This window comes from Garra rufa, chromosome 23 (genome assembly GCF_049309525.1).
Source record: "Garra rufa chromosome 23, GarRuf1.0, whole genome shotgun sequence".
Taxonomy (NCBI): Eukaryota; Metazoa; Chordata; class Actinopteri; order Cypriniformes; family Cyprinidae; genus Garra; species Garra rufa.
This window is the reverse complement of record NC_133383.1, coordinates 9,107,143-9,131,614: the sequence shown is the minus strand read 5'-3', so window position 1 is coordinate 9,131,614 and position 24,472 is coordinate 9,107,143. Positions and strand designations below refer to the sequence as shown.

Genomic DNA, 24,472 nt, shown 5'->3' with positions numbered 1-24,472 from the left:
TTAACGATTAAAAACAATAAATCGAAAGTGTGTGTCGAATGTGCCGGAAGGTAGAGATAGTGGTGTATTGTGGGAGAGAGAGAAACCCCAGACTAGAGGCACACAATATGTGTTGGCTCGCAAAAAGGAGGCAGTATCTTTAAAATCATGTAATGTGATCGGCGAAACGTTCAAGATCTAGCCGTTTTATATAAAACTACTCGATCGGGCACACAATGTCCAGACCTGGAGAAAGAAATAAGCTAAATGAAGATCACGGTAGAAGACAGAGTTCAAGTAAGCTTTCTCTTTTTTCTTCCTCTGTAATGTCTGTTTCGGGCACCGCTTCAAACCCCCCATTTTCTACAACGTAACGTTACTGTTTGTGTGCAAATATCAATCTTTGCCATGTCTGGATTGTGAAGCGTACTTTCTGTTTTGGTCATCTCTCTTCGCTAGGTTTGGCGAACGGAATGGAGAACAGCCATCCTATCTGCAGTTCGGGAGAGAAACGAAGTCATCATTGGAGAAGTTACAAGTTGATTATTGACCCGGCGTTGAAAAAGGGATCGCACAAACTGTACCGCTACGATGGACAGCACTTCAGCGTGCCGGTGAGCCAAACGAGCCGTTGCACCGGACACATCGACCCCGTGTATTGTCGCGCTGAATGGATATAATATACTCGCGTTGTAAACACCTGACACCGCACATCAAAGAGTTTCACCCTTGCCAAACTTTCATGACTGACCACTCGTTTTCAAACTCAACTCTTTGGTTGTCCTGCATTAGCTCTGGTGACAGTGACATGCCTGGCTTGACTGTGTGTAAAGTACACTTCCTCGAGTAAATGTGCTTGTTTTGTTTGCAGAACCCCGGAATGTCACCCGTGGACATCGTCCGAGACCCGAGAATCGGTCGTATGTGGACTAAGTACAAGGAGACCGATCTCCCGGTTCCTAAATTTAAGGTAGTCCAGTCACACCCCCCTGACACATGTGTGCATTTGTCTTGAGTGTTTTCTTGAAGCATCCGGCTGCAGGACGCCTTGTTTGCATTTGAGTTTACAAGTAAACAAGTGATTTAACGTTTTGTTATCGTTCTCTTCTCCTCAGATCGATGAATGTTACATCGGTCGTGTGCCTCCGAAGGAGGTCACGTTCGCCAAACTCAACGACAACGTCCGAGAGGGATTCCTCACCGACATGTGCAAGAAGTTCGGCGACATCGAGGAGGTGGAAATTTTATACAATCCGAAGAACAAAAAGCATCTCGGAATAGCTAAAGTTGTTTTCGGAACCGTCAAGGCGGCGAAGGATGCTGTGCAGAACTTGCACAACACGTCTGTCATGGGCAACATCATCCACGTGGAGCTAGACCCTAAAGGTAAGGATGGATTACGTGTTAAAATATCAAACTGGACATTTATAGCTTTAGTGTTAACGTTACCTGACAGAATTACACTATAATACCGCATGTGTTTATATATTTGAATAGATTGTTTGTGACTTGAAGTCACGTGCGAAAATTTACGTTGGTTGCTTGGTAACCACTAAACTGCGAGTCAGCGGCTGAGGGATTAACTGATGTGTTTGCTTTGACGTTTTACATGAAACGAAAGCGTTTTAACTACGGATTCGACATTTAGATGTAGTTTGAAGCTACATGACAAGTGTTTAACCTCGATAACATATGTATGTAAGTATTTAGATAAAACTCGTGTGTTTTAAAAAATGTAGGAGATGGTTAATCACGATTAAATTGTCATACAAATGAAACTGTCGGTAATGTTAAACCTTTCGTTTAGGCTGTTTACTAAAGGACAAGCACACTGAAACGCCATTAACCTTGTAAAAGTAAGATCCTGAAGGCAGGATGACAGCTGTTTTGGGTCTCCCCTCTCTTAAAGAGACAGTACCGATTCATCTGTTATCGTGGGTGACATGAATGCAAAGTGATTGCATTTCATGCATTGCACTGTCATTTTCTTATCTGATGTGTGTATAAATGGGTGTATAGAAAAGTAAACATTTTTAACATGCACTACATGAACAATTTTACCTAACCCTAACAGACTTGTTCTTGTAACTTTATTTTCAAGTGAGATTACCTGCTAGTAATATTTGACAAAAGCGCATTTCTATTACGATTGACACTGAAATTATTTTTTCTGTTATGGTTCTGTGACGACAGCAACACGAACATAATATAAACAACTGAAAATTAAACAAATTGAGATGTAAAATGTACACTGCCATTCAAAAGAAGTCTAAAAAGTCTTTCTACTTGTCAAGGATGCGCTGAAACCGTAATATTGTGAAATAATATAGCAATTTTAAAATTGTGGTTTTATATACTTTAAAATATAATTTATTCCTGTGACGATTTTCAGCATCATTACTGCAGTTTTCAGTGTCACATGATCATTTAATAATTATTCTATTATGCTTTTTTAATCAATGTTGAAACCTGTGATATTTTTGACGTATAAAACATTAAAAAGAACAGCGTTTATTTAAAATAGAAATCTTTTGTAACAGTATACACTACTGTTCAAAATTTGGGGTTAGTAAATGTCTTTCTTTCTTTGTTTCTTTTGAAAGTAATTCATACTTTTATTCAGGAAGGGTGTGTTAAATTGATAAAAAGTGATAGTAAAGACTTATATTGTTGGAAAAGATTTCTGTTTTGAATAAATGCTGTTCTTTTTAACTTTTTATTCATCAAAGAATCCTGAAAAAAGTATCACAAGATCCAAAAAGATATTAAGCAGCACAACTGTTTACAACATTGATCATAAATCAGTATATTAAAGACTGGAGTATTGGCTGATGACAATTCAGCTTTACATCAGAGAAATAAAATTTATTAAAGTTTAAAAGTATTAAAGTTTATTCAAATCGAAGACTGTTATTTTAAATTGCAATAATATTTCATAATATCACCTTTTTTCTGTATTTTTGATCAAATAAATGGAACCTTGAGAATAAGAGACTTCTAGGATCTTACTGATCCTAAACTTTGAAAGTTGGACAATATAAGACATGTGAATTGCTTACAATATTTCTTTATTTCTTAGATTGCAATGCAAATAGATATGTGTACTTTGTTTAAATGTAGCCCACATTGTGTTTCATTAATCATGTTCACCAAACAATTGCGCATTCTCATCTGTCTTTTCAGGTGAAAATCGCCAAAGGTACTTCCAACGTCTGATCAATGGAAGTTATACTCCACTCACTCTTCCAGTTGGTGGTGAAGATGCCTGTGAAGTTTCTCCACGCAGCTTGGCCGAAGCCCTGCTGGTAAAAACCAAATCAAATTATGCTATTACATGTGACATTAATTATAGAAAGAATCGGAACACTTAAGATTGTATTACAAAACAAAAAATTTAAAAAAAATTTAATTGTTTCCTTAAACCTGCATGAAGAAAGCTGCTATAAAGTAGCTTTAGACAGCTGGATTTATTTGATCAAATTGGTTTGTTCAAACTGGTTCAAAAACAGTGAACTGATTCAAAACAAAACCAAAAAGTTAATTTATTTGTTTACTACAAATGCTCATATTATGCATTCCTAAACATCATAGTTTATTACTCCATAGGCTAATTGAATTATTTACAATTTAAATTAATTTAAAATGAAATGTAGTTTAGAGGGTGACTCAACACAAACTTGTTGCTGTAACTTCTTTTTGGAATTAATCAGTTATTAACCATTGCGATTAATGATGTACCTTTTAATAATGTAACGTGGAGTGTAAATACGTTTAAATGTTTGAATCTTTTGAGGTAACACATAATTTTAGTATTTTACTCAAGCACTCTGTATAACATGCTGGACTTTTGAGGTTTTTCTAAATCAATTTTCATTTTAACCTGTTAGTTAACACATCATTTTAATACAAAAGCACACTGTTTAACATGCTCTCCCTCTCCAACAGAAACCTCTTTATCTCTAATCCAGTTTATCAGTTCAGCAGGTGGTTAAATGGACACCGACTGAAATGCACATAATAACTGCTACCAGCAGAGAGCTGCACGCTATTACAACATGCACTTTGAACGGTCCCCCCTCAGTTATGGCCATTATCACACAGTGAAGCCATATGAAAACAGAGAGAGCCATTAACTAATATTTATACAATGTATTTGATTAGCATGGTAGTTGTGAATGCCATTAAAAAAAGACAGAACCAGCGATTTTGTTTACAGAAAGTTTGCATTGTGTTAAAGTTGGTCATGCTTTTTGTGTCCACAGCCTTTGCGAAGACTGTCCGAAGGCAGTTCTTCCGCAGTCGGAGGCACCGCTACACCGGGCGGCACCAACACGCCCATGTCCCTGGATACGGCCTACTCCAGCCTAAGGCAGGATACGCCCCAGTCCCAGGGTACCCCGCACACCCCGCGCCCATCAGGCACCCCGTTCTCTCAGGACTCCAGCTATTCCAGCAGGCAAGGCACGCCGGCGTTCCAGTCGAACCGTGCCGAATCCTCAGGAGGCTACAAGTCGAGACGGCATGAAACCAAATTCCAGGACGCCTACAACCGAAGACCGGAGAGGCACTACGTCCACGGTACAGGAGGAGGATCGCATCGTGGCAACGCAGAGCAACCGCCCAGTTTTAAACAACATCAGCCACCCGAGCCGCCATCGCCTGCTTTTGCGCACACACCACCGCCACCGAATTTCAAAAATGCTTTCTCTCCTTATCAGCCCCCGATGCCCCCAGTCTACCCTCACACAGAGCCCTCTTTCCACCAGCCTGTTCAGCGGGAAGTGGATTATAGAAGACCGCCTCAAGCCCCGCTGCCTCCAAGCACCGACTTCATGCCCGTCAGAGACAGGCCTGCAACCCCGCCAATCCCCGAGCCGCCACCCCCTGCACCAGAAACCCAACCAGCTACGCCTCCCCCCTCCACGCCAGAGCCTTGCCAGTCGCTGGGCACCCCGACCCAGGACTCAGAGCGCAACAGCTTGGACTCACGCATTGAAATGCTTCTGAAGCCCTTCCTGAACGAGCGCGGAGACTCGGACGCTGAGGTGCGCATGGACGGGAGTCCAATATCCTCGTCGTCCTCTCAGCTGTCCCCTATCCTGCCCCAGCGGCCCTCGCGGCCTTCAAGCACCGGCTTGGAGGACATCAGCCCAACGCCGCTTCCTGATTCGGACGATGACGAACCTATTCGTGGTACTGCTTCCCTGAACTCTAGGGCCATGTCGCCCTCTAACATACACAGTAAAAGCAGTGCGGGAGAACCACGGACACCCGTTGACAAAATGGACACGGTAAGACCTGAGATATGACACCGCTTTATAGCACTTTGTGCAATACAGAAGCTTCACAGTGATTAAAAAAGAAAGTAGCAGTATAAAGTCTGCTTTATATGCTTTAAAAGTTCTTTATATATCATTTTAGCTGTAAAGCACCTTTAAAAACAGACAATAGTCATTATTCAGTTAAATTTAGTTCAGTGTTGATTCAGTTTAGGTCAGTTTATAGCTGCACAAACAGTTCTTCTGAAATGTCCCCTTTTTGAAGTATTGATTCAGTTTGTTCAGATGGAATGAACTGATTTGCAGGCCTCTATGATGTAGTAATTCAGTTTTTGAAACATTAAATAATATTTTTGACTTTTTTTGTAGCGAAATGTTCTGCTCACTGCTATGTTTTTGACTTTTTATGACCCTGAACCACAAAACCAATCATTAGTAGCACGTAGCATTTGTAGCAATAGCCAAAAATACATTGTATGGGTGAAAATGATACATTTTCCTATTATGCCAAAAATCATTAGGATATTTGATGTTAAGTGACCTCTTATTAACTGAATCAACACAGAACTACATTTAACGTAATAATGGCTCTGTTGTCTTTTTTTAGAAGTGCTTTACAGCTAAAATTGTATATAAAGAACTTTTAAAGTATATAAAGCAAAATGTTCTGCTCACTTTCCATTGATGTGTGGTTTGTTAGGGTAGGACAATATTTGGCCGAGATACAACTATTTGAAAATCTGCAATCTGAGGGTGCAAAGAAAATCTAAACACAGAAAATTGCCTTTAATGTTGTCCAAATTAAGTTCTTAGCGATGCATATTACTAATCAAAAGTTAAGTTTTGATATATTTATGGCTGGGAAATTTACAAAATATCTTCATGGAACATAATCTTTACTTAACATTCTAATGATTTTTGGCATAAAAGAAAAATCTATAATTTTGACCCATTCAGTGTATGGTTAGCTATTGCTACAAATATACCTACTTATGCTGCTTATCACATATATTGACCATAGCATTTATAAATGCTGTGTTTTCTTTTTAAGATATTGCTTTAGTGTAGTTTAGTATTATTTGCTATTAGTTTGTAGTCTAACTACTCAGAGTCTTCTGATGTGGTGTTAAATATGATATTAGAGCTGCTGTATGGAGGGTTTCAGGACCCAGGAGAAATGTAAGAAAAGAGGCATCTACTTTCTCTTTTGTTTTGCATTTTACCAGTAGAAGAAATTGTGCAGTCTAGCTGCAGAAACATGTTTTTGCATCTTATTTTCTTCAAAATCTCGAAGCGAGTTTATTTTATTTAGAGCTCAGTGTGCAGTGTTTGTGGGGTTTGTTTAAAGCCATAGGTCTAGCCAGGAGACTTCTTGGCATCACTGCTCATTTCCTTGTTTGCTTGAGATTTTGCAACTCAACTCTGTGGCAGCAGCTCATTTAAAAAAAAGTAGAAAGTTTAGCCTGGCACAGTTTAAGTCCTACATGTTAATCTGTACCAAATAGGCTTTCGGTAGAAAAATTAGAGAATATATTGGGTGCCTACAGTAAGGATATAAATGTTCAGTTCTTAATGAAGCTGTCTCTTGTAAATTAACTTGTTTGCATTACAGCCCCCAGCTCTGTATGGCAAACCCATGAAATATGATCCCGCTGTGGATGCCGCCTATGTGTAACACACTTTCACTTCCTCTTACACGTAGTTCAACGTAAGAAACAATGAACAGCCGTTGGCTCACTTTTGTGCTTTACTTCCTGCTTGAAAGCTGGACCATCAGGAAAGTGCTGTTCTTATTGAATCTCCAAAACCATAATTCAACAAGAGCTGTGTCAAATCTGAAAGTGTTTGGGTTCCTACATTCCTACAAGACAATATACTTACTATTGCTTAGGGTTAGTGAATTAAATAGACTTTAATACTTCAAATTAAAATTTAGTGCATAAATATTACCGTATCATTTGTGCTGTAAACAAGTCTGATTTACAATTTTAACCTGCCACAGGTTCTATTGAAAAGGGGCTCCACACACATTGTAAACAAATTTTTTTAATTAATTATTGTAAAATAAACATCAAGTAGTGCTACTTTTGCTTTGTTAAAAATAGTGTTTGTCACAGTGTTATAACTATTAAAATTGGTAAATTATTGAACTGAAGGTAAAGTAAATAATAAAAATAGTATTCGATGACAAACCTTAAAAATCTTAAAGAAAACATACATGAAAATGAGAAATGTTGCCTTTGCAGCTAACTGAAATAAATGTTCTTTTACAAAAGCTAAAACTGAAATTGAAATGAATAAAATGATAAAAGCACTTAACAAAATGACCAAAACTAAAAATTAAAATCTAATTAAAATATTAATAAGTGGGGTTCAAGCGCATTAAGTAATTTAAGCACATTAAAAAAGACATTACATATTATTTAGCAAGCCTGTAACCACCTAAATCAATAAATTAAAAAAAATAAAAAATTGACAAATCCAGGTAATTTATCATAGAAATATATGATAAAATATGTTTTTTTTTTTATGTTTATGACTGCTATAGGGACAGCTGTGGTCCGTTCTCCCTAAAACTTTTCATGCTTGTTTTTGCAGGTTTTGTGAAGTTTTGAGTTTTCATTTAAGCTTTATAGGCTTTTGGGTATATTTGGATAAGTCCCTTTTCTAAACAACTCCGTTATAGCTTCCTAAAGGGTAAATTTCGACATTTATTTTTGATAGTTATTGACCTACGGTCCAGAGAATTGTACTGCAGTGGTTTTTTTTTAGTTTTTTTTTTTTTTAGGTTTTTTACATTTTCTCAATCATTTAACAAACGTTATGATCGACAGCAATGGTTCTAGAGACAAAGTTGTTCGGAATGAGGAGGTCTATCGCATGATACAAATGTCGTGCATATGTGTGAAAAAATAAGCAATATACAATCATTTACGGCCTTTGAAAAATGTGATATCGTCCCCCAGTGGCCGTAGTTCTTTTCGACTAACCTTCATTAACCTTGTCTAATAGATGCTTGAAGTTTATCGGCCTATGTCCCATGTTTTTTTGAGATATGCAAATGTTATTATACCCACTTGTGGCACTTTGAACCAAAACTGTGTGTACAGATTTTTATATCATTAGGACAAACGATTGCGTAGTTATGGCTGTTTTAATGTTTTTTCCCTCTTATAACGCCACCAAGTGGCCAACTTTTTTTCACGTGACCTCAGATTCAGCTCTTACATATGCGTTCTCATTCCGTTCAAAAGTTATAGCCATTTTAGTAAAGGCAGCCCTGCCCCTTTTAAAGTTGTGGTGTACCTTACAGAAAATTATTGATAATTATTGCTATTCACTCTCCAGAGAATTTTTACTGCACTAAGTTTGACTAGTTTGCAAAAGTAGGTTTTTCTAAAAAAGCTAAATACGCAAAAATTTCGCACACTTGAGCCTGCAAAAAACAGTGTAGGAGTTATGAGCAATTTTGTATATATGAGCACTGTAGTGCCCCCATAAGGCCGATTGGGGCAATCTTTGGTGACGTTGTAGACCGTGTGAGTACTACCATCCCTCCAAGTTTTAAGTCTCTACGACTTACGGTTTGGTCTGCCCAAACAAATTTTACATTGAGATTTCTGATCTTTGGCCGCTTAATTATAATAAGGTTTCAGCGCTATGCGATTAAACCCCTAATTTATCAAACACTCAATATTATTCTCACCAAGAGCAGTAGAAGTTCATTAGAATTTTATGTCTAGATCAAGTTAAAAAGGGTTCAATTGGTCTGTCTGTAGTTGTACAGAGGTATATAGGGGCAATATAGGTCAATAGATAGTGTTTATCTCCCAATTGCTTTGTGTGTAGTTTGTGCTCTAATGAAACAGATGTTTGGTTTTTTGTAACACAGGGCCATCAGTCGTCAGGTGAAGACATGGAGATTTCCGATGATGAGATGCCTGGCACACCGATCGCTAGCGGGGACTGTGCCAAAAGCATTGTGGTCAACTCTGCGATGTCTCCGATGCAGACCATGTCCATGCCCCCGCCAGGGTTCCCTCCACTGCCCCCTCCACAGGCTGGCTTCCCCCTGCCGCCGCCACCGATTCCAACCGTTCCGCACCTGGCTGGCCCACCTGGCGTGGCCCCCCATCCGATGCTACACCCGTTGGCCCATTATCCCCCTGGCATGATGCCCATTATGCAGATGGACCTGATGAGCTCCTTACCACAGTGGGGCAGCGTTCACATGTCCTTCCAGATGCAGACTCAAATGTTAAGTCGCATGGCGCAGAGCCAGCGGCCATACCCTTATCCTCACTTCATCAGCGGGGCTGCTGCAAGTGCCGGCGCTGCTGCTGCTGCCGCCGCCATGCAGTTTGGGGGCCCGTATCCACCTCTGTCTATGGTTGGTGCGCCTACAAGCGCTGTGGCTCACGGGCAACCCTGGCCCGTGCCCAACATGCCCAAGTTCAACCCTGCTGTTCCTCCTCCAGGCTATGAGCCCGAAAAGGAAGACCCACACAAAGCTACTGTGGATGGAGTGCTTTTGGTTATTGTCAAGGAGCTGAAGGCCATCATGAAAAGAGATCTTAACCGCAAAATGGTCGAGGTGGTGGCCTTTAGGGCGTTTGATGAGTGGTGGGACAAACAGGAGCGTTCGGCTAAGGTAAGCGCCGTTTGACAAATCCAGACCTGTTTTAAATGTTACATGATACTTGTTGCTGAATATGTAAATACGTCTGGACATGAATAATAACAAATGCAGCAAATTTGGTTTTCAGGCTATTTAAGTCATGCCAGATACAAAATCACTGTCAAGTTGATAGGTAACTTTCATAAATATCGTTTACCTTTAAATGACTTCTCGGTCAACACTCCAAATAGGCTGCATCATGGTACATTTATCCTAAATGTTTCTGAACTGACATACACTACCAGTCAGAAGTTTTTAAACAGTAAGATTTTTAATGTCTTTAAAGAAGTCTTTTCTGCTAAAGCAAAAACAGTACAATTTTGAAATATTTTTTACAATTTTTCTATTTGAGTATAATTTAAAATAATTTATTCCTGTGATTTCAAAGCTGATTTTTAGCATCATTATTCCAGTCACCTGATCCTTCAGAAATCATTCTAATATTCTGATTTACATCTGAGTAGAATAATTTTTTTCAGGTTTCTTTGTTGAATAGAAGGTTCAGAAGAACAGCATTTATCTGAAATAGAAATCTTTTGTAACATTATAAATGTCTTCTTTTTTATAAATACTTATTTATACATATACACATATACACACACACTGACTCCAAGCTTTGAATGGTATAGCGTATAATCTTACAAATGAGTGTTTGAATCTTTCTGTTCATCAAAGAATCCTGAAAAATATACTCACCTGTTTTAAATATTGATAATAATAGTAAAGATTTTTCTTGAACAGCAAATCAGCTGATTAGAATGATTTCTAAAGGATCATATGACACTGAAGACTGAAGTAATTATGCTAAACATTTTTTAGCTTTGATCACAGGAATAAATTGCATTTTAAAATATATTCAAATAGAAAGCAGTTATATAAAAGAGTAAAAATATTTCACAATATTACTGCTTTTGCTGTATTTTGGATCAAATAAATGCAGGCTTGGTCCAGGAGACTTCTTTTAAAAAAAGCATTAAAAATCTTACCGTTCAAAAACTTTTGAATGGTAGTGAACTGCTAAATGAAATGCGACAAACCCTGCTTCAAGAATGCTATAAGTGTCAAGTCAAAGTCAATTAGATTAGCTTTCAATAATAATGCTATTCCAAAGCGTTATTTTAAACTCTCAAATACCCAGTTATTATTTTTTTTAAAAATAAGATAATAATTGTTTTTGGTAAATATAATAATAATAATAATAATAATAATAATATTAAATTTCCTAAAACCTTCCTGGGATGGGTTGATAAGTAGTAGTAGTAGACAAACTTGGACAACTGTCTGTTAAAAATAATCTTCTGTAATCTTGCTTTGAATTAAATGTTAGCTGATTCCAGACTGAATGTTCCAGAGTGTTTTGAAACAATTAGTCGAAAGGAAAACCCACAGTTTATTACCTTTTCAAACCTGAGGTCATGTAATTATACTAACAGAATTATCTGCCATTATCATGTTTCTGTCCCTGCAGGCTACACTTACACCTATAAAGACAGGTGAGGGCAAAGATGAGGAAAAAGAACGGGCCAAACCCAAAGAAACTATATCCTCTAGCTTACTGGAAAACTGGAACAAGGTTGAGGGTCTTGGCTTCGAGGGAATGGGTCTCAGCATGGGCCTTCGCGGTGCCATCCGGTTACCATCTTTCAAGGTACCAAACTACCACCCTGTGTTTTTGTTTGTGTGCCGTTGTACTTTTAAAAGTTGCTCATTATCAATTTGCTTGCAGGTTAAGAGGAAACAGCCCCCTGAGCCAACATCTACCAATGACAACAAAAGGGTTCGACCATCCACACCTGTCGATGATGAGTTGGAAGATGAAGGTGTGTGCTTACTCTGCTCTTTAAACTAAAACTTGAACTTATTCACACAAAAAAAAAACATGTGGTTTCATTCCATTTCTGTAAACTAACTTGGTTCTCAGAGTCGGAAAAAACAGATCTTCGCACGGACGGATCCAGAGCGGATGGCAGTGGTTCTTCTGCCAAGCGAAGGCCAGCTAGACCTCTGGAGCTGGACAGCGAAGGTGAGGAGGAGGAAACCTCTGGGAAAGAGGAGTCATCGCTTTCGGACCATGAAGAGGAGCCAGTGGAAGATACCTCTGTGAGGTTGTCGCCTGGCACGGTGAGAACCACTCCACAGTACTTCTTAATAAACCTTAATCATACAACACTCAATTGAGCCTAACAAAAACATGCCTTCTTAGGATATGGAGGACAGGGAAGATGATGAAAAGAAGAGCGAATCAGACTCCAGCGGGACTGAATCATCTGACTCATCAGATGACGGTAATGGCGAGAGGTTGATGAATATTGTGCCCTTGTGGTTGCTGTAATTGGCCTGAGGTAATGACCTTTGCTATTTCCCCCCTCAGAATCTTCTAGCTCATCGTCGTCCTCCAAATCTGATTCTGATTCCTCTGGGAGCGACAGCTCGTCTGACTACGAATCAAGTTCAGGGGAGGAAGAGGAGGAAGAAGAGGAGAAGGCGGTGGGAATGGAGGATGAAGATGAAGACGATGCACAAACCTCATCGACGTCCTCATCTTCCTCATCCTCATCTTCTGAAGAGGAGGATGTTGAGGTAAAAGCTCCCAGTACCCCCACAGGACCACCACCAGAAGAGGAACCAAACGAATTGGGCAGGCTGGAAGCGTTAGATGAGGCAGAGATCGATCACAAACATGCTGTGGTGAGCTCAATCAAGTCTGAAGACGACGTGTGGCCTCCATCACCAAAAGGATTGCCAGGTTAGAATCTTTACTGTTGTTTAGCTTGATGTTCTTTTAGCAGTTGAGGATTCTAGGGTTTGTACAAGGTGCTTAAAGTGCTTGAAGTACTTGAATTAGACTTTTTAAAATTCAAGGCCTAGAAAATCCTTGAATTTTTGAAAGGCTGTATCTATTTAATTTTTTCAATAAGCACATTTTTTTGGACACAAAAGTCACACAGTTTAAAAAAAACATACTTCTTTCAGTTAATGTCATAAAACTAGCAAATTAAGCCAGTAGTACTGACAATGTTGTGTAAACGAGGCTAAAGATGTGAAAAGAGGAATAGATGAACCGAATCAATTGAGTAGGTCATTTATGCTAGAACCACTCCAATTGATTCAATCTCGTGACTTTGGTCATTCATTTCAAGCAATTCACTAGCAAAAACCAAATCAATCTAAAAGAGCCATTCATTTTTGAATTCCGTCATCGCTTCTAATGACTTTAAGGGTGTGTTCACACTTGTCATTGCTCTGTTAGTGCTATTCATTTGAGTAAGTGTGAATGCTGCCATCCAAACCCTGGTGCGCACAAAAACAAGCGGACCTAGGCCGCTAAAAAGATGGGTTCCAAACTAACTCTGGTGCGGTTCTAATTAAATATGAACAACAAGAATGAACAAACAAACCAAAAACAGGAAGCAATGGCAAGATGCTTAGTCCAGGAGACGGCATTAGGTTGACATAAAGCGATGCTGAGCAGGCTGATCAGTGAATGGGTACTGTGACATCATACACCTGCAGCGGCGCTTTAAGTCGAATGCACCTTTTCCTGTTCGGTAAGTTCCGTCACAAAATAAACATCATTTAATCTGACCAATCAGGTTGTGAAAGTATCACTATGCCTTTAGGTTCGGTATCTTTAGGTTCGCTGTTAAAAATGCCAGTGTCTTTTCCTTTTTGGTCTGGACCAAATGAACCCAACTGAGCTACAAGTGTGAATACACCCTAAAAAGCACTTTGTGATGGGTGAAACAGATTTTCGAAATTCAGAATCAGTTAAACCATTGCATCGCGAAATGATTCACTGTTTCGAAGTTCTCCAATCAGATTGCATATTGCAAATTGTATTTGCGTATCACAAATTATATTGCAAAGCATTTGCTTTAGATTTGAACTTTGATTTGATTCAGATCGGGACTTAGGTGCGCATGTTGTAAATCACTTGATTTAGATCAGAACGGGTTTGTGAATCATTTTGTGAATTGAATGATTCAAATCAAAGATTTGCAATACACAAAGTTTCAATCTAAGTCAAATGATTTGCGATTTGTGAGTCCTGATCTGAAATGATGGTTCGTGAATCATTATTAGGATCAGGACTTCAGAACATGGATTACGAATAATTTAATTTAGATTGGAACTTCGGAGCGCGGATTGAAAATCATTTGATTCAGATTGGGACTTCAAATCGTGTATCACAAATCATTTGATTTAAAACGGGACTTTGGTGCGGGTTCGCAAATCATTTGACTTAGATCAGGACTTCGGAGCGCATATTGTGAATCATTTGATTTCGATCGGTGAATCATTTTGCGAATGTTCCAATTTATGTCAAATGATTAGATTCTTTTTTTTTTTTAGATTTGAAAGATAAGGTATTTTAGACAAGTGAGATCTCTGATTGAGGTCTATGAAAATCTAAAAAGTGCTTGAAAGTCCTGTGTGAACCTTGGTATTCTGTGTTGAAGTCAGATCTTGATCGGTTGTCCTCTCTTTTCAGCTGATGAACCCGACATAGAGTTGCCGGTCAGTATTCCAGTGCCCAAACCTGAACCTAGCCTGGAGGATGTTGGTAGCTTGCGGCCGCCCACCCCAACAGGTTCGTTTGCCGACAGTGATCAGGAACCCCAACCAAAGATCCCTGCAGAAGACGTTCCCCGTACCCCAGGTCGTGATGGCCCTGTTTCCCTAGAATCAGAGACCGTGATCCCTCGTTCCCTTCCTACGCCCTCAATGCACCTTCCACTTCCCCCCAATCATGCCCTTGAAGCTCGATCCCTTCTGCCGCCTCCTGAAGCTTTGCCGGATATGCCTGTCCGTGGGCGGTTGCCTACGGAAGAAGACATCCCACGCACACCGGGGAGAGATCTCATGGACAGACCCCGGGGCTTGGGCAAGTCTCAGAGCACCGATATGGTTCCCGTAACACCAGGTAGCGACACGCCGCTAACAGGTAACAGCTTGAGCTCGCCGCATATTCCCGGCAGCCCTTTCTCTTACCCCGCTCAATCCCCTGTCCTCAGTGCTGGTATCCCTCGGACTCCGGGTAGAGATCTTACCTTTACCCCAGCTTTCCCTGACTCTGCTGCTTTATCTGCAGGCCTTCCCATTCACAGGAAGGCCTCATCTGAGAGCTTGGAGGAGAAGCCTGTCTTTAAAGAGCCTCTACTCAGTGTCTCTCCTCAGGCCAGCCTACCTAACAATGCAGTTTCTTCCCCATTCCCTGGTCCTCCCCTTCCTGCTGCTTCACTTCAGGAGCCACCTCTGCCTCCCCAGAGCTCCTCTCCTACTTCTGTAGAGCCTTCCTCTCCTCCTTCTCCAAAAGACCTGCCTGTTCCAATGATAGATGTTCCTGTGCCCTTAGATGATACTCCAAGTAAGAAGAAATCGGGGCGCCCAAAGGCTAAAAAGGCACCTGTGGCGAGCCCTCCAGATTCTGAAGAGCCTCCAACTCCAATAGTGGACTCTTTACCTCCAGATCTACCAGTAAACGACCTGTACCCAGACCACCCTCCAGAGACCATCAAAACTGAAGATGGTGACTCTACAGCCTTGGAGGAAGAGGAAAACCAAAGCCAGACAGTCATACCTGAGGTCGACGACAGGATGTTTTACGTCGAGGAACCTATTCAGAAGACGCGCCGACAGAGGCGGGGCTGGCAGGAGTTGTTGTTGTCCATGCACTCCCCTGTGACATCACCGCGCCGCCCCAGCTTTCTACCCCGCTCAGATTTTGAGGAGATGACCATCTTATATGACATCTGGAATGACGGCATTGATGAGGAGGACATCCGCTACCTTAAGATCACTTACGACAAGATGTTGCAACAGGACAATGGCAACGACTGGCTCAATGACACCCTCTGGGTCCACCATCCTCATATCCTTTACTGCTTCAATGCTAAGGTTCAGTCGCCAATGAAGATCCATTATGTTTTATCAATGACAATAACATTTTTTTGAAGGGATAGTTGAAATTGAAAAATTTCATTAATTACTCACTCTCATGTTGTTGCAAACCCGTAAGACCTTAGTTTGTCTTCGGAACACAAATTAAGATATTTTTGATGAAATCCGAGAGCTTTCTGACCCTCCATAAACAGCAATGCAACTTCTGCGATAAAGGCCCAGAATGGTAGGACCTCAATAAAATAGTTCATGTGACATCAGTGATTCAACCTTAATTTTATGGAGCTACCAGAATATTTTTTGTGCACAAAGAAAACAAAAATAACGGCTTTATTCAATAATTTCTTCTCTTCCTCATCAATTTTTGACAGGAAGCTCTCGGATTTCATCAAAAATATCTTAATTTGTGTTTCAAAGATAAACAAAACAGGTACATTACAAACTTACAGGTTTGGAACGACATAAGGGTGAGTAGTTAATGACAGAAATTTTCATTTTTGGGTGAACTATCCCTTGAAGTGTGAAAACCTATTAAAGTAGCTGTTGATAACATTTGCGACACTAGTAGCAGCAAATGGAATTACGTTTTTAAAAACTATGGAAAATGTGAGGGAATGTCTGGCAAAGTCATTTAGTTCCTTTTGCAATTTAGTTTGGTGCCACAAGGGGGGGAGAAATTATGCCCCTAGTGGCTCCAAATGGAATAGCGGAATTGAATAGCTTTTTCTTGTTGACAGCATTGTGATAAAATAATTACATCCACTAAAATGAATTACTAGTATTTGCAGACCTGCAATGTGAAGACCTATCTGTTCATGTAAAGAAAGCTTTATTTCCTTGACTCCTCTGAACCTACCAACATGGGCAGCACATCAGGCCTGAAGAAGAAGAGGAGAGAGGATGGCATGCGTGACCATGTCACCGGCTGCGCCCGCAGCGAGGGCTACTACAAAATCGACAAGAAAGACAAAATGAAGTACCTGAACAGCTCACGCCTGCAGTCCGAAGAGCCTGATGTGGACACTCAGGTGGGGTGCAGTGATAAAATACCGGAGTAAACTCACAATCAATACTTCATTAAGCTGTTTTGCTGAAGGTCCTGAGGTTGAAAGTGTTTATGTGTGATTTCTCACAGGGGAAGAGTATACCAGCACAGCCCCTAACGTCCACTAGGGCAGGTTCGGAGCGGCGGTCTGAACAGCGCCGCTTGCTGTCGTCCTTCAGCTGCGACAGTGACCTCCTCAAGTTCAACCAGCTTAAGGTAGGTATTCATTAGTGCTGTCAAATTGGTCACTCCGCTCAAAACCACTGCTCTCTTTTTTTCTTTACAAGAAGTGCATTTATTTAGTTGCAAAACATCTTTACAACCACAAAAAACGAAACTATAAAAAAACATGCATGTCAGTTCAGCAATGGCAGCTCTTAAAGTAATAGCAGCCAAATAGCCTAATAAGCCACCTGCTGTGATGTCTGTTAATCGAAGAACAAAAGGAAAAAAAGGAAATTAATCTATTTTGTAGCTTTAAGGATTCAGCTATATTTAATTTAGTATTTAGAGTTTGTTAAATTCATCCAATGGGTTTATAAGTTTATCCTACGATTTCACAGATAAGGCTTAATCCAATAATAATAATAATAATAATACGTTTTATTTATATAGCGCCTTTCCAAAGCTCAAGGACGCTTACAATAAACAAGAAAAATGCAGGATAACATCGAACAGTAGCATGGAGGTTAGCATGAACAATTAACAGAACATAGTGGAGTAATAAACAAAGGTCAACTTAAGAGAGGTAACATTCAGAGAACATATGTGTTTTAACTTTTTAGCAATGATTTAAATTCAGACAAGTTGTTGGAAAAACAGAGTGATCTGGGGAGAGAGTTCCATAGTTTAGGGGCAACATCAGAGAATGATCTGCCCCCCATGGAAGAGAGGCGACACCAAGGGACCGCAGGAAGGCAAGATTCAGAAGACCGCAATGAACGCGGAGGAGTATAGGGAAGAAGAAGAGGTAGACGGGGGCCAAACCATGTAAAGCTTTAAAAGTAAGCAGGATGATTTTAAACTTAATGCGATAGGTGCCTAGTCCCAGACTAAAATGTAAGTCTGAGCTGTTTCAACTGAAAGGTACCGGCACTGACTGATCTTAAAATCTCAAGATGTCTCAAGATGCACACCATTAATGTTTTTTTTTCTATGGCACGTTTATAAAAATGACTTAAATGTCTTAATTGAACTTTGGCCTAATCCTAATAATATACGTAAAATTTAACAAATACTAAAAATAAATGTTGTTTGCACATTAATTTGAAGATTGAATGTTAAATTATTGCAATATAAAAGTATATTTAAAAACTTTAAGTGGGATTAATTGTGATTAATTTCAGAAAAAAATATTGTTATTTTATTTTTTAAATTGATTGACAGCACTAGTATATAATTTTTAACATATTTTTTTTACTAGTGGGTGCAGGACACTATAGTAAACTTTATTTTGCTATCCAAAATTTCTGAATACAGTGGACTACCAGTAAAATTGATGAAAATTTGGGACCAAAAATTATTCAGATACTTTGACCAGACCATGTTTTGCTTAAGTGTTTTTTCTTTATTTGCTAAATGTGACCTTTTTACACCACAGACTGAACAAAATTAAGCATTGCTTGGTAATTGGTCAACAAAGTATTGATAGTTGTGTAAATATTGTCATAACAATTTTCTGAATATTTGGTTCACTGTAATCCATTACATACCTTTCTAGCAAAGTTATCTGACATTATCAAGATGAATTTGTTCTGACACAGTTTAACTCTGAGTTCTTGTCATATTTTATTACCATTTTCTAAACTATGATAATGTGAGAAATGTTGAAGGTGTCTGAATAAATTTTGGTTTGTCTGGATATCTTGCAAAACATCACCAATCAAAATATGAGCCGTGTCAAAATCTAACGAGTCACAACTTCTCCACAGTTCCGTAAAAAGAAGATCCGGTTCTGTAGAAGTCACATTCACGACTGGGGATTGTTTGCAATGGAACCTATTGCTGCTGATGAGATGGTTATTGAATATGTCGGCCAGAATATTCGACAGGTGAGCGTGAAGCCAACCAAACTTTCAGCACCACTGCTTTTTGGCTGGTCTGTGCTAAACTTTCTTGCCTCTTTGCCTTTGCAGGTTATCGCAGACATGCGAGAGAAGCGCTATGAGGATGAGGGCATCGGCAGTAGCTACATGTTCCGTGTGGATCACGATACCATTATAGACGCAACCAAATGTGGCAACTTCGCCCGCTTCATCAATCACAGTTGCAATGTGAGTTTGCTTGTAGCAGGGTTCGTACAAGGTGCTTCAAGTGCCTAAAGCACTTGAATTAGAATTTTTTAATTTAAAGCCTGGAAAATAGCAGTATTCCTGAAGAGGTACTTGAAGGTGCTTCAATTATTGAAAGACAATGTATAAAAAAAAAATTTTTAGTAAGTAATTTTTTCACAGAAAATTTACACAATTTTTAAAAACACTTTTTTTTTTCTCTTATTTCAGTTAATGTCATAAAACTAGCGAGCTAAACCAGTAGTCGAAATCGTATATGCAAATCATTTGTGTCGGGATCGTATATGCAAATCATTTGTGTCGGGACTTCAAATTGTAAATTGGGAATCATTTGATTTAGATCGAAACTAAGCATATTGCAAATCATTTTTATTCAGATTGGGACTTCAGAGCATGTATCGCGAATCATTTGATTTTGATCGGGACAGGTTTGTGAATCATTTTGGGAATTTAATGATTCAAATCAAATGATTTGCAAGTTGCGATTTGAGGAATGATTTGCAAACCATCATTTCAGACCAGAACTTGGAACGCGGATCGCAAATCATTTGACTTTGATCTGAACCTTAGAGCACGGAGCACAAAGCATTTGATTGAGATCAAAACGGGTTCATGAATCGTTTTGCAAATTGAATGAATCAAATCAAATGATTTGCGACATGCAATTTGAAGTCCCGATCTGAATAATGATTCGCAAACCATCATTTCAAATGAGGACTCGGAGCGTGGATCGCAAATCATTTGACTTAGATTCGAACTTTGAGTATCGTGAATCATTAGATTTAGATCGGAACTTTGGAGCGCGAATCATTTGATTCAGATCGGCACAGGTTTGTGAACCATTTGGGGAATTTAATGATTCAAATCAAATGATATGCAATATGCGATTTGAGGTCCTGACCTGAGTAATGATTCATCATCATTTCAGACCAGAACTTGGATCACGAATCATTTGACTTAAATCTGAACTTTGTGTATCGTGAATCATTTGATTCAGATCAGGACTTCAAGTTGCGTATAGCAAATCATTTGATTTAGATCAAAACGGGTTTGTAAATCATTTCGTGAATTGAATGATTCAAATCAAATGATTTGCGATCTGCGATTTGAGGTCCCGATCTGAGTAATAATTTGCAAACCATCATTTCAGATTAGGACTTGGAGCGTGGATCACAAATCGTTTGACTTTGATCTGAACTTTAGAGCGCGGAGCACGAAGCATTTGATTGAGATCGAAACGGGTTCATGAATCGTTTTGCAAATTGAATTATTCAAATCAAATAATTTGCGATACTTAATTTGAAGTCCCGATCTGAATAATGATTCGCAAACCATCATTTCAAATAAGGACTCGGAGCGTGGATCGCAAATCATTTGATTCAGATCAGGACTTCAGAGTGTGCATCGCGAATCATTTGATTTAGAAAGAAATGGGTCTGTAAATCATTTCACGAATTGAGTAATTCAAATGAAATAATTTGCGATACTTAAATTAAGATTGGAACTTCGGGCGCAAATCATTTGATTTAGATCAGGACTTCAAGTTGCGTATCGCAAATCATTTGATTTAGATCAAAACTGGTTTGTAAATCATTTCGTGAATTAAATGATTCAATTCAAATGATTGGCAATATGCGATTTGAAGTCCTGATCTGAGTAATGATTTGCAAACCATAATTTCACATCAGGACTTGGAGCTTGGATCACAAATCATTTGACTTAGATTGGAACTTTGCGTATCGCGAATCTTTTGATTCAGATTGGAACTTCAGAGCATGTATAAATCTTTTTTTTTTTTTTTTTTTTTTCAGATCAGGATTTTCGGTTTTGCAAATCTTTATTTTATTTTTTTATAAACATTAGAAAACATCTAACAATTAAGGCAGTACAGTTATAAAAACTTAACAAAGAAAGAAGAAAGTATACATATACAAATCCCTTAAGAAAATTAACCATGGTTTTACTATAGTAAAAGTGTAGTATACTTTCTAGTAATACTTTGCATGTGCTTCACTTTATTTTTGCCAGTTTGTATTATTAGTATAGTTTTATTTATCTAATTATTTTTTTTAGAATTTGAAAGTGAATACATCGTTTGATAAGTGAGATCTCAGATTAAAGTCCTTGAAAGTCAAAAAATTACTGCTTGAAGAGTCCTTGAATTGCATTTTACAGTATCTGTACAAACCCTGTTAGGTAAAAGTAATTTTGAAGTCAAAAACCATATTGACCATATCTTGCATTGTCTTTCGCAGCCAAACTGTTATGCCAAGGTCATCACTGTGGAGTCGCAGAAGAAGATCGTCATCTACTCCCGGCAGCCAATAAATGTCAACGAGGAGATCACCTACGACTACAAGTTCCCCATCGAGGACGAGAAGATACCTTGCCTATGTGGTGCAGAAAACTGCAGGGGAACCTTAAACTAACCCAAACATATAGGTGAGACTTTATAAAAAAAACAAAAAAACATGCACTGCCCTAAATAACAAGCCCAGATGTCCCGTCTTCTGGAGCTACAGAGGAAATAGTGGATGACATCCAACACATCCACTGGATATATCGTGCAGCTAAGAATCTGGGACTTCTTTTTCTACTTTTTCATGATTGTTTACGAATTACAGGTGCTCTTTCAAGCATAAACAAATGAATTTTCTACCACTCTTCCATTGACCTGTATGGAAATGGACTTTTCCCTCCCCGAAAATATTTGGGCACTCACTTTGTTGTCTGCCCATTTGGCACAGTTTGTCTCGTCGGTCCCCTTTTCCCCTTCTGCGGTTTGGTTATGGAGAGACCTCCCCGTCCTTGAACTCGGACTCCAAATACTTTAAGCTGCTCACACACGCACAGAATTCATTTTTTAAGCAAGCATTTGTGTCCTTGTCCTCCCAGCCCGACTTGTATGAAGTTTAGTTTATTGTCGGACTTGCTCACAAGGTTTAGCATTCATCGTGACACTAACAATTGTTGGGGGAATTGGGTCAATTGTCTTCAGTTTGCAGAACGTTCAACAAAAGCACACCTGCGGCGGCCACAAAACAAATCAGTAGAAAAGGTCCACAGCTCAGGCAAATTTAGACAAAGCGAAACGCTCCTGCGATATTTCAGCCAGCGCTGCGTGTGGCTCCGACGTTCTGGAGCTTTTTTAAAGCATCAAAAGCAAAACCAACAACACACTACAGTTTAAGTTCTCTTCACTCAAGCCATTTTTTCCAACCATCGCTGTGATCTTTTATTTGAGCGTGTTTGCTGCCCTCTAGCTGTTGTAAGGTGTAAAGACAGAAAGCTGCTTGTCCGCAATCAGACTCCAGTTTAAAGCTGTACAGCCTAGTATTAACTCATGTCAGCTCACTATTTCAGCCGATAAACATGCGGTGGTCCACTACTGCTGAAGTTTTGCAAAAATAATGCTGCTATTCTGCAAACGCATGTCCCTAATTGTCCCTACCGGTTCACTTTAAGCGAAATCCACCTGCACTGGTTTCAGCATGGGTTTTCATAGTATTCGTGAGCACTGACGCTTTTCAACTAATAAATCTGATCTAAATAGATGCACCGGTGTTTAGGATATCAGACCCTGGAGTATTAGGTCCGTCGACCTGAAAATGTCAGCAGTGGACCCGGAAAGTCGTATAGAGTGCCAAATATGTACTTTAATGTGTGACGGCTCCAAAGGCAAAACCTACTTCCATTGTCTCCTGCTATGTGTGTGTCTGTGTGTGTGTGTTTGTACGAATGACCCAAGTTCACTGGTACGTCGGGCGATCCTTTTGCTCAGTATTTAACCATCAAAAAAGCTATCACAGCCTCACTCAGCCAAATTTCCCTTTGAAAGCCGAAGACTGTCTCATCTGCAAGGCACTGTGCTTTTCTTTGTGATTTGGTTATGTTTATAAATGCACTAGAGGCTTCCAACCCCCATCAAGCCAAACGGCACTTGCAAGACCAAGCTATGAAACGTGTCCTTTACATTAGTTCACTCACAGGGTAAGGTCTCCCCGCTTTTTTTTTTTTTTTTCTTTTTAAATGTGTTTATATTGTACAGGATCCTAATGGTTTGTATAAAGGAATGAGGCTTTTTTATCACGACGATGGGGAGTGATGATGCATCGTTCTGCTTTTATGAGCGACAAAAGGAGTATTTAAAATGAATATTTTTCAGGGATCATTATGTGAGAAAAAGGGGTTGAATAGCTAATTTAAAGAAAATGATGCATCTTGTACATACAGATTTGTACTTCCTTTTGAAAGATTGTTTCTTGTAGAAACATCTTTTTTTTTCTGCCCAATTTCCTTTGGATTCTTATGTGTAAATACTTTAACTGTGAATATATAAATATAAATATATATATTTTTGTTCCTGAGGATTTGCTACAGCGTCACGGCTCAGAAAGGTCTATCCGACAGTGAGTACAGAGAGCTGGTGGCAGTATTTTCAGCTTGTGTCAAGCTTTATTTTTTATTTTCGGTTGTAAATTCTATGAAAATCTATTTGCAGTGTGGGGGGATAAAGCATTATCATTCAGAAATGGCAAGGGACATTGGTGAAATCGACCTTTATCCCCTGTCTATTTATTATACCACAAATGTATGGAAAAAAGATCATGGAAAAATAAAGGATTTTTTTTTCAACTGCTTTGTCTTGGAATTAATCTTTTTATCTTGTCTCACATTTGTGACCCTGGACCACAAATATAGTCTTAAGTAGCATGGGTATATTTGTAGCAATTGCCAAATAAACATTGTATGGGTCAAAATTATAGATTTTTCTTTCATGCCAAAAATCATTAGGATAAAGGAAAGATGATGTTCCATTAAGATATTTTGTAAATGTTCTACTGTAAATATATCAACTCAATTTTTGATTAGTAATATGCATTGCTGAGAACTTCATTTGGACAACTTTAAAGGTGATTTTCTCAATATTTAGATTTCAGATTTTCAAATAGCTGTATATCGAACAAATATTGTCCTATCCTAACAAACCACATCAATGGAAAGCTTATTTATTCAGACAATTTACGAAAACATTTACCCTTATGACTGGTTTTGTTGTCCAGGGTCACATTTATATAAAGTATTTTAATCTGCATGTTTTCTCAGGGTGAGTTCCTGCAGTTATGAGTTAGCAGGAGCAGGCTTGTGAATGTGAGTTTAATTACGATTAATAACTTCACATATTTGTGTCAGTAGGAGGTCTAAAGCACACTGGGGTCTCACCATCTGCCCTTCATATTGCCTTGCATTACTCATAGCTTTATTCATAGATTAACCCACTACTGTTAGTAAATCCTTT

The 24,472-nt window shown here is 39.0% G+C and overlaps 1 protein-coding gene across 2 annotated transcripts; it reads left to right on the top strand.

Moving 5' to 3' along the window:
- The first annotated feature begins 109 nt into the window (after window positions 1-109).
- On the top strand, window positions 110-23,808 carry setd1ba (SET domain containing 1B, histone lysine methyltransferase a). 2 transcript variants are annotated; one of them, XM_073829630.1, is made up of 19 exons: window positions 110-276; window positions 439-593; window positions 851-949; window positions 1,095-1,365; window positions 3,163-3,284; window positions 4,242-5,270; window positions 9,151-9,909; window positions 11,405-11,584; window positions 11,663-11,756; window positions 11,858-12,057; window positions 12,140-12,221; window positions 12,308-12,682; window positions 14,429-14,881; window positions 15,293-15,808; window positions 16,690-16,865; window positions 16,973-17,098; window positions 18,814-18,933; window positions 19,018-19,155; window positions 21,429-23,808. In XM_073829630.1, the coding sequence occupies exons 1-19, from the start codon at window positions 216-218 to the stop codon at window positions 21,600-21,602; spliced, it is 5,130 nt and encodes a 1,709-aa protein (XP_073685731.1). In that variant the 5' UTR covers window positions 110-215; the 3' UTR covers window positions 21,603-23,808. The 2 variants fall into 2 exon arrangements, with proteins under 2 accessions (XP_073685731.1, XP_073685730.1); XM_073829629.1 differs by having other exon boundaries at window positions 14,429-15,808.
- The last annotated feature ends 664 nt before the right edge of the window (window positions 23,809-24,472 follow it).

Excerpts from the sequence above, each read along its gene's own strand:
- setd1ba (XM_073829629.1), top strand. The coding sequence starts at position 216 with ATGTCCAGACCTGGAGAAAGAAATAAGCTAAATGAAGATCACGGTAGA. Across the intron at positions 16,866-16,972 it reads AGCCTGATGTGGACACTCAG|GGGAAGAGTATACCAGCACA; the intron begins GTGGGGTGCAGT and ends GATTTCTCACAG. Across the intron at positions 19,156-21,428 it reads TCATCAATCACAGTTGCAAT|CCAAACTGTTATGCCAAGGT; the intron begins GTGAGTTTGCTT and ends TGTCTTTCGCAG.